Below are 12786 nucleotides of genomic sequence, written 5' to 3' on the forward strand. Positions count from 1 at the left end.
TGGGGTCCATGCAGTTCACTGGGGGCCCTGGACCATCTGGGACTTCAGATGCATGGGCACTGGTCCTGGGCAGCCACTGACTGTGGAGGCCCACTATCAGCTCCTATCTGAGGCTCCCATCTTCCTCCCTGTTTAAAACCCATTACACTTAGAAGTGTGTTCAATCCTCTGAGCCTCTGCATCCTGCTGGTGACCAGCTGGGCTGCTCTGGGGCGCTCTGAGCTCCCAAAGTCCCCTTTGTGTTCAGAACAATGTCAGGTCAGGCACTATTAAAACACTATTGAGTGGCTTTGTTCTCTTGCCAGCACAGAGAACAGGGAGAAGTGCACTCCAGGGACTCCAGAGGCTGCAGGTCAGGGTTATGGGGAGTGCACACTTGCCCCAAACAATTCAAGGGGTTTCCAAGGACGGTTCCCTTGAGCAAATAAATAAGCAGTGCTGTCTTTGGGTCCCCAGAACAAGATACACATCACTCACACACACACACACACACACACACACCTTCCCCTGGTGCTGAATCTGAAGCCACATGGGACTCTCCCATGCACAAGGTATCACCATAGTGGAGAAGCACACACACAGGCTTGCAGCTCACCAGCTGACTGCAGAGGGACACAGCAGCACTCACTGGGACTTACCTGCTCAGCTCCCCTACCACAGCAGGTGCCATGGCTGCCAGTTTAGCAGAAGAGGAAGCTGAGGCAAAGAGAGGCTTTCCCACCTGTCAGCTCCAAAACAGTGGGCACGAAAATCAGCACAGGGTGAGGGTACACCCTGCACGGAGTGGCCCTGCAGGGATCCATTCTCCCCAGCCCCGCCCACCTCAAAGAGTGGTGACGACTCCCCCAGGGCCAGGTTACATACAGATATGCCATGAGGACCACCTTGAAGTCTTACCTGTGTGGTTTGAAAACTGCACAGAGTTCACGGCATCAACCTCAAATCCCAAAACCTGCAGGACAAGCAGAAGAGTGTGACAGTGACTGTCTGTGACCCCTAGAACCTAGAGCAGGGGTTCCCATAGAGATAGAGTCCCATCTTGAGGAGGGTAACAAGGAGCTGGGTGGTAGAGACCCCCCTGAGCAGGAGGACCCCAGGGTGGGAACACAAAGCCCTGGACAGCCAGCCAGATGTTTGCATTTCAGAGCCACACAAGCCTGAGCATGGCTCTCCTTTGTTCAGTCACTCAGGAAAGTTGCTCAAAAGGCCAGGGTGGAGACACCCCTCGCCCTTCCCTGCGTGCACTGAAGGATTGATGGAGCACCCCAGAGGGATCGCCTGTGGTAAAGAAAGTTCCTGCAAGCACCTGTCTGTCCAGTTAGGAAACAGGGCCATGTTAGTTTCCAAGCCCACCCCTGAGGGGGTAAGAGCCAGACCCAGCTGGGCAGGTCAGCTTAACCAGCCTCAACCACAGCAGCCAGCCAACTCTCCCTCCTTCCTAGTCAAGCAGAGAAAGAAGGTCTCACATCAGGGCCGAGGTCCCCAAGAACAACCACATTGACTGCCGCAGCTTGCCGCTGTGAATGGCCTCTCGTGGCTCTTGTGGGAGTCATCCAGATGGGACCAATGGGCCTCCTGAGACACTCTGGGCAGAGTGCTGAGGCTCTGTGTGGTCCGCTGTTCCTCCTTAGCACACAGAGCAGCTCAGCAAATTAAAGTTGTGGACCTCAGCGTCCACCTAAAGCCATCACTGAGAGAGCAAACCCTTTTTATTTTAAAATAAGATTCCAGGCTGGTGTGCTTGTAAAGTCTATAAAGTGCCTGAATTTAATCTCAACAGCACACATTAAGAAGTCCTAGTTTGTGGTCCGTGGTCCTGCACGCCATGAATCCCAACCTTCAGGAGGCAGAGGAAGATCTCTGAGTTTGAGGGCAGCCTGGTCTACTAAAAGAGTTCCAGGATAGCCAGGGCTACACAGAGGCACCCTGTCTTGAAAAACAAAAAACAGGGCTGGTGAGATGACTCAGTGGGTAAGAGCACTGACTGTTCTTCCAAAGGTCCTGAGTTCAAATCCCAGCAACCACATGGTGGCTCACAACCACATGTATGCATTTGAAGACAACTACAGTGTACTTATTTATAATAATAAATAAATCTTTGGGCTGGCGCGAGTGATGTGACCCAAGCAAGCAAAGGTCCTGAGCTCAATTCCCAGCAACCAGATGAAGGCTCACAACCATCTGTACAGCTATAGTGTGTACTCATATACATAAAATAAATAAATAAATCTTTTAAAAAAGAAAAACAAAACAAACAAGCCCAGTGTGGTTGTGTTGGCCCATAATTCCAGTGCTGGAAAGGATTCCTGGGGTTCTGTGGCCAGCCAGCCTAGCCTAATTGGTGAACTTCAGGCTAGTTAGAGTCCCTGCCTCAAAAAACAAGGGATTGAGGAGAGGGTTCAGCCGTTAGGGATGCTTCCTGCGCAATCACATGGACCAGTGTTTAGATGCCAGCACCCACACTGTAAGAAGCAGGGTGTTAGCCAGGCGGTGGTGGCGCACGCCTTTAATCCCAGCACTTGGGAGGCAGAGGCAGGCGGATTTCTGAGTTCGAGGCCAGCCTGGTCTACAGGGTGAGTTCCAGGAGAGCCATAGCCAGACCTATACAGAGAAACCCTGTCTCGAAAAAAAAAAGAAAAGAAGCAGCAGGGTGTTCTGTACACACTTGTACCCAGCTCCAGCTTCTCCAGGCCTGCTAGCACTTACTGGCTTCCATCCTGGCTGAGAAAACATGTGCCCCAGGTTCAGGGAGACCCTGCCTCACAGGAACAGGTGGAGCGGGGGGGTGGGGGGGGAGAGACTCTTCTAGAGTGTGCCAGCACACACAGGTGAGTGAGTATGCCTGCAGAGACACGGCCACATAGCCAGACACCAATAAGCAAATCAATCCTTTGTAAGGACGAACAGCAGCAGAATTGCACTCGGTATTGATCTCTGGGCCCTCCCCATGCACACGGGCCCCCACACGAAGAAGGACCCTTCCTCTACAAATTAAAAAGAAAGGGGCAAAAGATTCTGGGTCTAGATGGCCCAGACAAACCAGATGCCACTTTCAGGCACATCCTGTATGACGCAGAGCTAGAGTTTTTTTCTCCCGTTCCCTCTTCTACTTCTCTGTCTCCTCACACTTAGCAGATTTTGGGTGGTCCTCCTGCCAGAGGATCTCCCTTTCTCGCTCAACCCCTCTGCCCCCCGAGACACACTATTTCCCATTCATCGGGTGGCTATCCCTAGAACCAGAGTTCCCCTTAGTCCGGGTTGCCATCCCCCAAGAAAAGCCTCACCATAAATCCATACTCTAGAGTAATGCCAAGCCAGGATCACTGAACAAGACCCCAAGGAAACACACCCCATAATGCACATAATAGAAAAAAGGGCCTTCCAGGCTGTGGAAGCCAAGGGCCCAGGAAAAGGAGGACCTGGCCCAGTGGCCATGACTCTGCTGGTGTAGAGACAGGACCCGCCAGAGTCTAGAGGGACAGAGGTCAAGAGTAGGAAAGCCTCATAAGACCTTTGCCAGAGGGCTGGTGAGATGGCTCAGTGGGTATGCACACTGACTCTCTTCTGAAGGTCCTGAGTTCAAATCCCAGCAACCAGCAACCACATGGTGGCTCACAATCACCAGTAATGAGATTCGACACTCTCTTCTGGTGTATCTGAAGTCAGCTACAGTGTACTTATACATAATAAATAAATCTTTTAAAAAAAAGTTCCTAAATTAAAAAAAAAAAAAATCTTTGGGCCGGAGCCAGCAGAGGTCCTAAAAATTCAATCCCTAACAACAAAAAAAAAAAAAACCCTTTGCCAGAACTTCAATGTAAACAGATCTGAGGACCCCACCATCACCACCAGAACTCCAGGAGACCTGACCAAAGTGGCCTTGTGAATCTGACCTGGGGACAGCAGAGGGGAAATGGCAGTGACCATAGAGTTACAGAAAATAGGATCTTTCAGAAAATGCCTTTAAAATCCCCGACCTGGGATGGATCAGTGGTTAAGAACACTGGCTGCCACTTGGGAGGCAGAGGCAGGTGGATTTCTGAGTTCGAGGCCAGCCTGGTCTACAGAGTGAGTTCCAGGATAGGTAGGGCTACACAGAGAAACCCTGTCTCGAAAAATTGGAAAAACCAAAAAAATAAAAAGAACACTGGCTGCTCTTCTGAGTTCAATTCCCATCATCCACATAGTGGCTCCTGACCATCTATAAAGGGTAATGCCTTCTTCATGCATGTAAGTGTATATACAGAGCACCCCTATATTTAAAAAAAATATTTAAATAAATTAAAGCAAAACCAAAAAACTATAGGCAGACCCAGGGCTGGAGAGAGACAGCCTAAGTGTTTAAGGGCACTGACTGCTCCTCCGGAGGACCCATTCAAATCCCAGCATGCACATGGCAGCCTCACAGCTGTCCGCAACTCCTAGGCATAAAAAGAAAAACAAAACACCAAACCCAGCACATGGGAAGTGGCCTGGCTCCCCTGCAGAACTGCCTGAACAAGGCAAGACAGCCCACGGGACAGCAAAGGATGAGAGGCCAGGAGAGAGAGCAAGAGACGAGACGGAGACGGACCCTAGGCGGCACAAGGAGAATTATTGCCCTGGAGGGGAAAGGGGCTGGGTGCTGGGTGCTGGCAGACATGTCACATGCTGTGTGGCGGTGTTTGCTTTGTGCTAAGCCACTGAGCTCAAGTGCTTACAGTTTGCATCCAGAACCTCGTCCCCGAGTTAAGGCAGCATCGCCACGAGAGCGATGTGACAGAAATTAGCAGTGGCTCTCATCCAGATATTGCCAATCTATTCCAGACTTCTGTGCACCCACATAACTTCCAGCATCTTAAAAATCCCTTACAATTCTACTCAACTGTGATGGGCCAGGCTGGAAGCGGCGAGGACTCGCGTCCTGGAAACCCTGCCAAGCTATCCTGCACCACTGCTTCTGCTGTGTGTTGATAATTAATCCTTCGGAGCGGGCACATGGATCTAATCTGAGAAAGAATTCGCTATTTCTGCCTCGGAAGGATGGCTCCGAGCCACTACGGTGGCGTTTCCATTTCAAAGATGACTGTCAAAAGTGGTGTATTAACTGGGAATTCATACATTCGTTTCAAGGTTTCCAGGAGCCGGCTCCCAAAGTGCATATACAGAGCTCAGCTACCCTCAGCAGAGAAGGCCAGGCCGGGGGCCATGCTTCTCCTCTGCCCAAGTCTACCCTCTGGGAGGCTATGGCTGCAACTCCGGAGCTCTCACTTCCCTGCAATGTAGTGGCTCTTGGCTGAGTACTTCCAACAGGAGGACAGAGTAGGGCCAGAAGGTGGAAGACAGGGCCCACTGGTCGACTCTTCCCTAGAAGCAATTTTTTTTTTTAATTTTGTTTTTTCAAGACAAGGTTTCTCTGTATAGCCCTGGCTGTTCTGGAACTCACTGTGTAGACCAGGCTGGCCTCGAACTCGAACTCAGAGATCCACCTGCCTCTACCTCTAGAGTGCTGGCCTCTGCATCAATGCTTCAAAACCTGCTGGGATATTGGGGGGAGCCCCTCCGGCTCCCGCCACATCCCCATGGATTCTGATCCCATTCATGAGCCTCTACCACATCCCCTACAGAAGACATGAATGTCTCAGCCAGGATATATACTAGAAAAAGCGCCTGTTACTACAAAACTCAGTGGAGACACAGTTCTGGCAGATGGAAGAAGTCCGGCTGACCACATGAGCAGCGACTAACACTGGAGACACACTGGCCCTGAGTTCATCTGCCTGCGGTGCTGCTTGGGTCGGCCAGCAGGAGGCAGGGTTTCCAGGCCTGCTGATGGATGAGTCTGGGGGCTGGGCAAACTGGACAGCATTATTCTGTGGAGAATCCTTAGACTGTCCGCCGGGATAAAGCGCCTCACCACGGCTGGTTATCCTTCCTCCCTCTCTCCGTCGGGGCCACCAATGCCCTCAGGAGTGGAAAGGGCACCCAGGAAAGTGAAAGTCAAAACACAATAGGGGGGTCTGGAGAGAGGACTCATCGGTTAAGAGCACAGACTGCTCTTCCGAAGGTCCTGCGTTCAAATCCCAGCAACCACGCGGTGGCTCACAACCATCTGTAATGAGTTCTGATTACCTCTTCTGGTGTGTCTGAAGACAGAGCCAGCAGAGCTGGATCCAGCAGAGGTCCTGAGTTCAATTCCGAGCAACCACATGATGGCTCACAAACATCTGTGCAGCAACAGTGTACTGTGTACTCATATACATAAAATAAATCTTTAAAACACACACACACACACACACCACGGGAAGCTTGCCTTTCCCGCTTCCTGCTACCAGACCAGGCTCCTCCCCTTATTCCTCATGCAACCCTCAGACCCCGCCTCTCCAGCAGTGACGTGTGCTGTACTGGGGTGGCTGCCGGTGGGCAGGTGATGCACATCCCAGAGGCCCCTTGCCCGCCCCCACTGCTGCATCACCAAACCTCCAGCCAAGAGGCTCAGGCAGCCTGAAGCCACGCAGCCAGATGTGACACATTTAGAGCAACAGCTCAGCTAATCTCTTCCAAGGGAGGCAGAGCTGCTCAACACAGCAGGAGCGGGGTGAGCTCTGGAATATTCCAGCGTGGTTCTTCCACAGGCATTCAGGAACAGAGAGGAGTGGGGGCGGTAGGCGGGCAGGCTGAACCTCACAGGTGTTTCCAGCCATGGACAACCAGATCCAGGCTGATGCCTGAGCCTCTTTCACAGATAGGAACCAGCAAGCAGGCTGGGCAAGCATCTTGGGGCTGTTGTCACCCTGAGCAATCTAACAGTCAAAAAAGTCACACATCCCTTCCCGCCTCCCACCGCTGGTCACTGGTCAGCCTTCCCACTCAGCCAGACCACGCCCTCTGCTCTCCGTGGTGAATGGCTACTAGACAGCTTGCATCACACACAGCATCTCCTCTCCTACCCTGCTCACTCCAGGTCCTGCATCCACCCCCAGCCTGGCTCACAGCCCTCGCGGCCAGGATTACAGTGCTAGGCAGGCATAGCCCGGGACCCTGTGTAGCTGCTAAGGTCTGCCTGTGTTGGGCTGCACGGCGAAGCCCTAAGAGCAGTGGGCTGTGCAGAGCTCACTGTAGGATTCTTTGGACGACCTTGGCTTGGGACGACCTTGTCAGCCAGGTCACTGAGACCCCGTAGTTACCCAAATATACATTCTGGATGGTCACAGAGAAGCAATTGGGTCAGGAGATAGCCCACCCACCTCCTTGTCTCCTGGCTGGCCAGTTCTCACATCTGGCTCAGACAGCTGGGAGTAGCTGAGCTTCCGGGGGCTGCCAAAACTGCATTTCTGACCACAAATGAGTTGCTCAATGTGGCCTTAGCTCACCCCTAGAGGCCACCATCTCAGAGCCACCCCTGCTCTGGTCTAGGGTCACCCTACCATAGGGCGTCCTGAAGAATGCCCCCAGGATGAGCTTCCTTGCATGTCCCAGAGTGAGTGGGGGGTAGGAGGCTCCCACCCATGGGACCTCACAAGGGCTCACAGCCACTGGCCTCTGGGTGGACCATGCCTTATCTGCTTCGGCACTGTCCTCAGTTAAGCGAGGCAAGAGACTGCTTTTCCAGGAGACAACTGAGGGTAAGTAGACAAGAACAGACATCCCCAGCTAATTCCTGTCACAGCCACACGGCTCAGAAGACCACAGCTATCTATGCAGAGTTTGGGGACCTCCGTGCTTGCCGCTCCCTGTCCTTTACAAGGGGACACCTTGACATCATCAAATTTGCAGCCTTTCTCTAGACCCTAAACTCAGCTGTTTTCAGATTGCTCTGAAGGCAGATGGAGTAGGGACGCGACCCCCACACACATAAAAAGCATGAGTTGGCAAAAAAAAAAAAGAAAAAGAGGTGGGGTGGCTAGAGAGTTGGCTCAGTGGTTAAGAGCATTTGTTATTCTGGCAGAGGACCAGAGTTCGATTCCCAGCACTCACACACAGAACCTCACCACTTCCTTAGGCACCATGCCAGCATGGGAGGAGCTGACATACAAACAAATAAAATAAATCAGGGGCTGGAGGGGTGGTTAAGAGCACCAACTGCTCTTCCAGAAGTCCTGAGTTCAAATCCCAGCAACCACGTGATGGCTCACAACCATCTGTAATGGGATCTGACGCCCTCTTCTGGTGTGTCTAAGGACAGCTACAGTAAACTTATATATACTACATAAATCTTTAAAAATAAAAAAAAATCTAAAAGGAGGGAACATGATGGCAAATCATTGTGCCAGGAAGGCTCTGCAGATACACACAGGACTCAGGAAGACCACAGCACATACACATGTGCATGCCTGTGCATGCTCAGATATATACACATACACATGTATACAAGTATACACATATACAAAGCATATACATCCCACACACACCCTCTGATTAAAGCTTCCCTCGGGCAGAAGGAAGTGGGTTGGAGGTATACCTGGGCGTATTTACTCATGTATGAGAAAGGCCCTGGGCTCTATCCCCAGCAGCATTTTAACAAGGGTATTGGGAAGCCGGGCGTGGTGGCACACACCATTAATCCCTACACTGGAGGTAGATGATCTGTGACTTTCAGGTCAGCCAGGCCTACATGAAGAGACATTGTTTTAAAAGGGAGGGAACAGAGGATTAAGGGCAGAGCTCTCTGCATGAGAGAGTTAATTCCCGAGGCCCTGGGCTCAGTCCTCAGAACCACAGAAAACTAGGAAGCAAGACAAGGTGGGGCTTGACGGGAGCAAGCTACAAGATATACTTGATCCCACCCTTCCCTTCCCTGCCCACCCTACAGGCTAGAGCAGAAAATCCCCTCTTCCCAGACACTCCCCTGAAGCAGAGCTGAGTGAGAAAGGGTGAGGGCAGGAGACCAGGTGTGTCTGTCCCCACTGCCCCTAATCTGCAAACCTTGAATTATTCCACCTGGTGGCCACAGGAGGTCCAGTGGCTCTGGTCTCATAAAACCTTGGCCACTACAGCCTGGCCTGGGGCCAGAAGCAGAAATGAAAACAAGGGCAAGGTTCTGCTACCTCCTTGGAGGCTTGTCTATCTATCCCAGCTGCCAGTGGGAGACTGCAAGGGTGAGCCTGGGAGACTCTGCAGGGAGCACTGGTGAGAGACTCCATGACATGTGGCAGAAGCTATGGGAGCTCCCCAGCCACAGGCACAAGCCAGGCCCAGCATGAGAGACTAGAGAAGTCCTTGTACCAGCTCATCAACAGCTGGGTGCAGGTCTGCAGGCGAGGCCCAGATACATCCCCAGCCATTCCTCTGGTATGAATGGACGGCCACCTGATGGTGCAGCCTGTGGACACCTGGGTCAGTCCCAGGGAGGCCTCCTCTGCCAGCAGGCCTTCTAGGATTAGCAATGGGACAAACTTCAGGGTCCCACCCAGCCCAAGGCTACATCCTCTCTCTTTCTAGCTCTGCTTCCCCATACTCAGTAATGTGAATGAGAGCTGCACTCCAGGTTGTGCAGTAAGAATACACGCACCCCGCCTCCACCGAGCACAGCTCTGGGCCTGGGGGTGCTCCTCTTGAAACAGCTGCTCAGGCCTGGCAGTGGTGGTACACGCCTTTAATCCCAGCACTTGGGAGGCAGAGGCCTGGGTAGCAGGGTGGACAGAGCTGGCTCTGGTCACAGGAGTTGCAGGTAAGCCATCCCTAGTGCCTGGGAGCAGAAGAGCTAGCCACTCCCCATGAGAGCCCTGCTCCTTGCTGGCTGCTCTGTTGGATGGGCCAGCCGTGTTGTGGGATCTCAGGACCAGATCCAGGGCTTTGAATTGGCCCATCCCAGCATCTACCCCATCTATGAACTGCTGGATCGTGTGAAAGGAACAAGTCCTACAGATCCAAAGCTACAGGACCTCCATGACACAGGGCAACAATAGGGAATCTAAGAGGAGTCCCAGTGAGGTTCCAGTATTGATGTGGCAGAAGCCAGAGGCGCTGTACTGGACCGATTCATTGCAATGAACATCCACAAGCAAAGAGGTGTGGATATGAGGATCTACTATAAGACACACTACGGCTTTTCTGCCCTTTTTTTCACTGTTGAGGGTTGTGGGGGGGGGGAGGCGGAGAGTGAGTACAGGGGGAGAGAGATGAGTGGGACTGGGGTGCATGATGAGAAATTCACCAAATGCCAATAAGGAATTGGAGGAATGAGAAGGGGAGGGATCTCCTCCCTTGAGCAGTTGGAACCCCATATCTTCAGCCTCAATAAGGACACTGAGCCCTTGGTGCAGTCTAGAGGACAGAGGACAAGGGGACCCAGGGACAATGTGCAAGGTGAAGAAAGAGTATCAGCAAGTGGAAGAGGCAAGCAACGCAGGACACAGGGCCTCAGAGATCCCTGCACACCTCTACCCAAGGTGAGGGGACTGCGTGAAGCTCAGAGAGCAGGGGTTAAGAGCATGAAGCACCAGACCGGTACATTCTGGGTAGAACAAGAATCAAGAATAGAGCTGGGCCCACGCCTTTAATCCCAGCACTTGGGAGGCAGAGGCAGGCGGATTTTTGAGTTCCAGGCCAGGCTGGTCTACAGAGTGAGTTCGAGGCCAGCCAGAACTATACAGAGAAACCCTGTTCCGAAAAAAAAAAACAAAAACAAACAAACCAAAAAACAAAAAGAAAAAAGAAAAAGAAAAAAGAATCAAGAATAGGTACACTAGACAGTGTGCGTGGGTAAAGCACTGCTTATCGACCAATAGGGGCTCAAACACTCAGCAACTGCCCTTGCCCATGGACTTTGATCTCCTATGCTGTATAATAACAACCAATTGCTCTATTTGTCTGGCAAGCATGTCTGATACAGGAAAGCACTCAATTGTCCTTAGATGCAGTTCTGGCCACCTGTCTCCCTTCCAGAACCTTCCTGCAGGTCCATGGTAGCCAGCTGCTACACCCTAACATCTCCCAGGAATCAGTAGAGTGGATCATGAGCGGAAGGGGAGCGGGACCTTGCTCACTGGCCAAAAAGAAAAAAGAAAAAAGAAAAGGGTACATTGCAGGAGGCCACCACCTGGCTGCCCAAACCAGCCCAATCTTCTTGCTGGACCGGCCAGGCAAGGAAGTGTCAGTCAGCCCGACATTGCATTAGCCCCCATTCTAATGCCCACTGCGCCCTGGTTCCTTCCAAGGGTAACCAGTCAGTCACAAGCAGGAAGCCACCTCCTGCCAGAAACGATCAGAGACAGCCTCGTTCATTACACACCTCACAGGAGAGGCTCTGGGAAGCCTGGGCTACAACCCTTCTAACAGGTTGCTTCCAAAGCCAAACTCAGCAAACTGGGCTGTATTTTAGTAATGGAAGCAAGTATGGCGGGGGGTGAGGGGGTGGGGAGTGGGTTATTGCAGGGTGGTTCTCCCCCCCATCTCAGCGGATGACAGACCACCTAAGTGTGGCCCAGCCTCCTCCTAGGTCCAAGTTCACAAGATGGGTAGAGACAGAACATGGATTTCCACAGAGCGAGCAATCACTGACCAATGAATGCGTCTACCAAGAGGCTCTCGGCGCTCCCACAGGGGAAGATCCTCTCGGCTCAGCATTTCAACGCTTTGGAAGGCCCCCGCCCACTGTTGGCCTGGCAGCCGGAAGCATCAGGGACCCTCAGGGGCTACCATGTGCGCCACAGCCAGGCAGGGGGCTTCGTGTCCCCTGAACCACCCCACTGTAAGCTCCCCGGGGTACTCCACGCCCCCCGGCCTGCGTGCGCCAAGATCTGTCCTCAGCGCGCCCCACGCTCGATGGGGACCCAAAAGGATGGCCGCAGGGGGCCAAGGTCATTAGTCGGAGGAGGCCAAGTAGCGAACCCGCAGAACAGCAAGCGAGCAGCCCGGCCCGGTTACATAAGCAGTGGAGCGCATACCTGCAGAGGGAACATGGCCGCTCTGTTGCCCACGTAGCCGCGGACAACATGGCTCTGGATGGAGAGCACCCGGCATTCGCCCTCCATGCCGGGAAAGCTGTAGTGGCGCGCGAGTCCAGGCGGTGTCTCGGGCTGGGACTGCTCTGACTGCTCGCTCGGTCTGGGCTCCGAGCGCTTTAAACCCGCGCAGGCGCTGGGCTTGGAAGAGCTGCCCGCCTCCTCTGACCTCAACGGGCCCGCTGCTAACCCGCGAGTCCGGAGCGGCGAGGGGCGGGCCGGAGGCGGTGCCTCACGCAGGCACCGCCCCTACGGGCCAGGGGACTTGTGGACTCGAGCCCAGGAGCTCCTTCCTCTGTGCATCAGCACGTGGGCCCACCTCCCCTTTTTGCAGACCAGGGTTTGCTACAGCCGGCCCGACTGGATCGCACTCCCCAGCACGGCTCTTTCATTACACGCTGTTCCGCCTCCTTGGCCCCGGGCGCTGATCACCCCATGCGTGGCACACCCGGGAGCTGCTGTCCAAAGAGTTCTCACTGAGCTGCAGAGCCTAACCAGGAGATTAGGCTCTGAGACCCTCAGAGATCAAGAGATTCCCACTCCAGCCACGCGGCCTGAGTGGAATCCCAGACAGACCCGGTAGAGCGCACAGGCATCTGATCTCAGGCTACCCTGAGTAAAGAGACACGTGTCGCTTCTCACCATACCAGCGATCATCTCTTAGGCTCAAGTCCGCTCAGAGCCACTCATGGGAACAGATCTGAAGCGGCTGCCCTGGTCTTCCCCTCTTCACTACCCACCGAGTCCTCTCAGTCCTAGGGAACGGGAACTCTCTTCCTGTCCTATCTCCAGACCTACACTCGGAGACCCTGTGGTCAGGGACACACCACGATCACAGATTGGTGGCACAGACCAGCATGGA

At 53.3% G+C, this 12786-nt stretch overlaps 1 protein-coding gene across 1 annotated transcript in view; it reads right to left on the bottom strand.

The window, feature by feature from the left end:
* LOC116075274 (pyridoxal kinase-like) overlaps positions 1–12120 on the bottom strand; it is a 16020-nt gene extending 3900 nt beyond the window's left edge. Inside the window, exons 1-2 of the mRNA XM_031348333.1 lie at positions 11868–12120; positions 898–952 (exon numbers count right to left, since the gene is read on the bottom strand). Of these exons, the coding sequence (XP_031204193.1) occupies positions 898–952; positions 11868–11954 (142 nt within the window). The 5' untranslated portion in view covers positions 11955–12120. The remainder of the gene's footprint in view (positions 1–897; positions 953–11867) is intronic.
* Between the last annotated feature and the right edge of the window lie 666 nt (positions 12121–12786).

This window comes from Mastomys coucha, unplaced genomic scaffold, assembly GCF_008632895.1.
Source record: "Mastomys coucha isolate ucsf_1 unplaced genomic scaffold, UCSF_Mcou_1 pScaffold3, whole genome shotgun sequence".
Classification (NCBI taxonomy): Eukaryota; Metazoa; Chordata; class Mammalia; order Rodentia; family Muridae; genus Mastomys; species Mastomys coucha.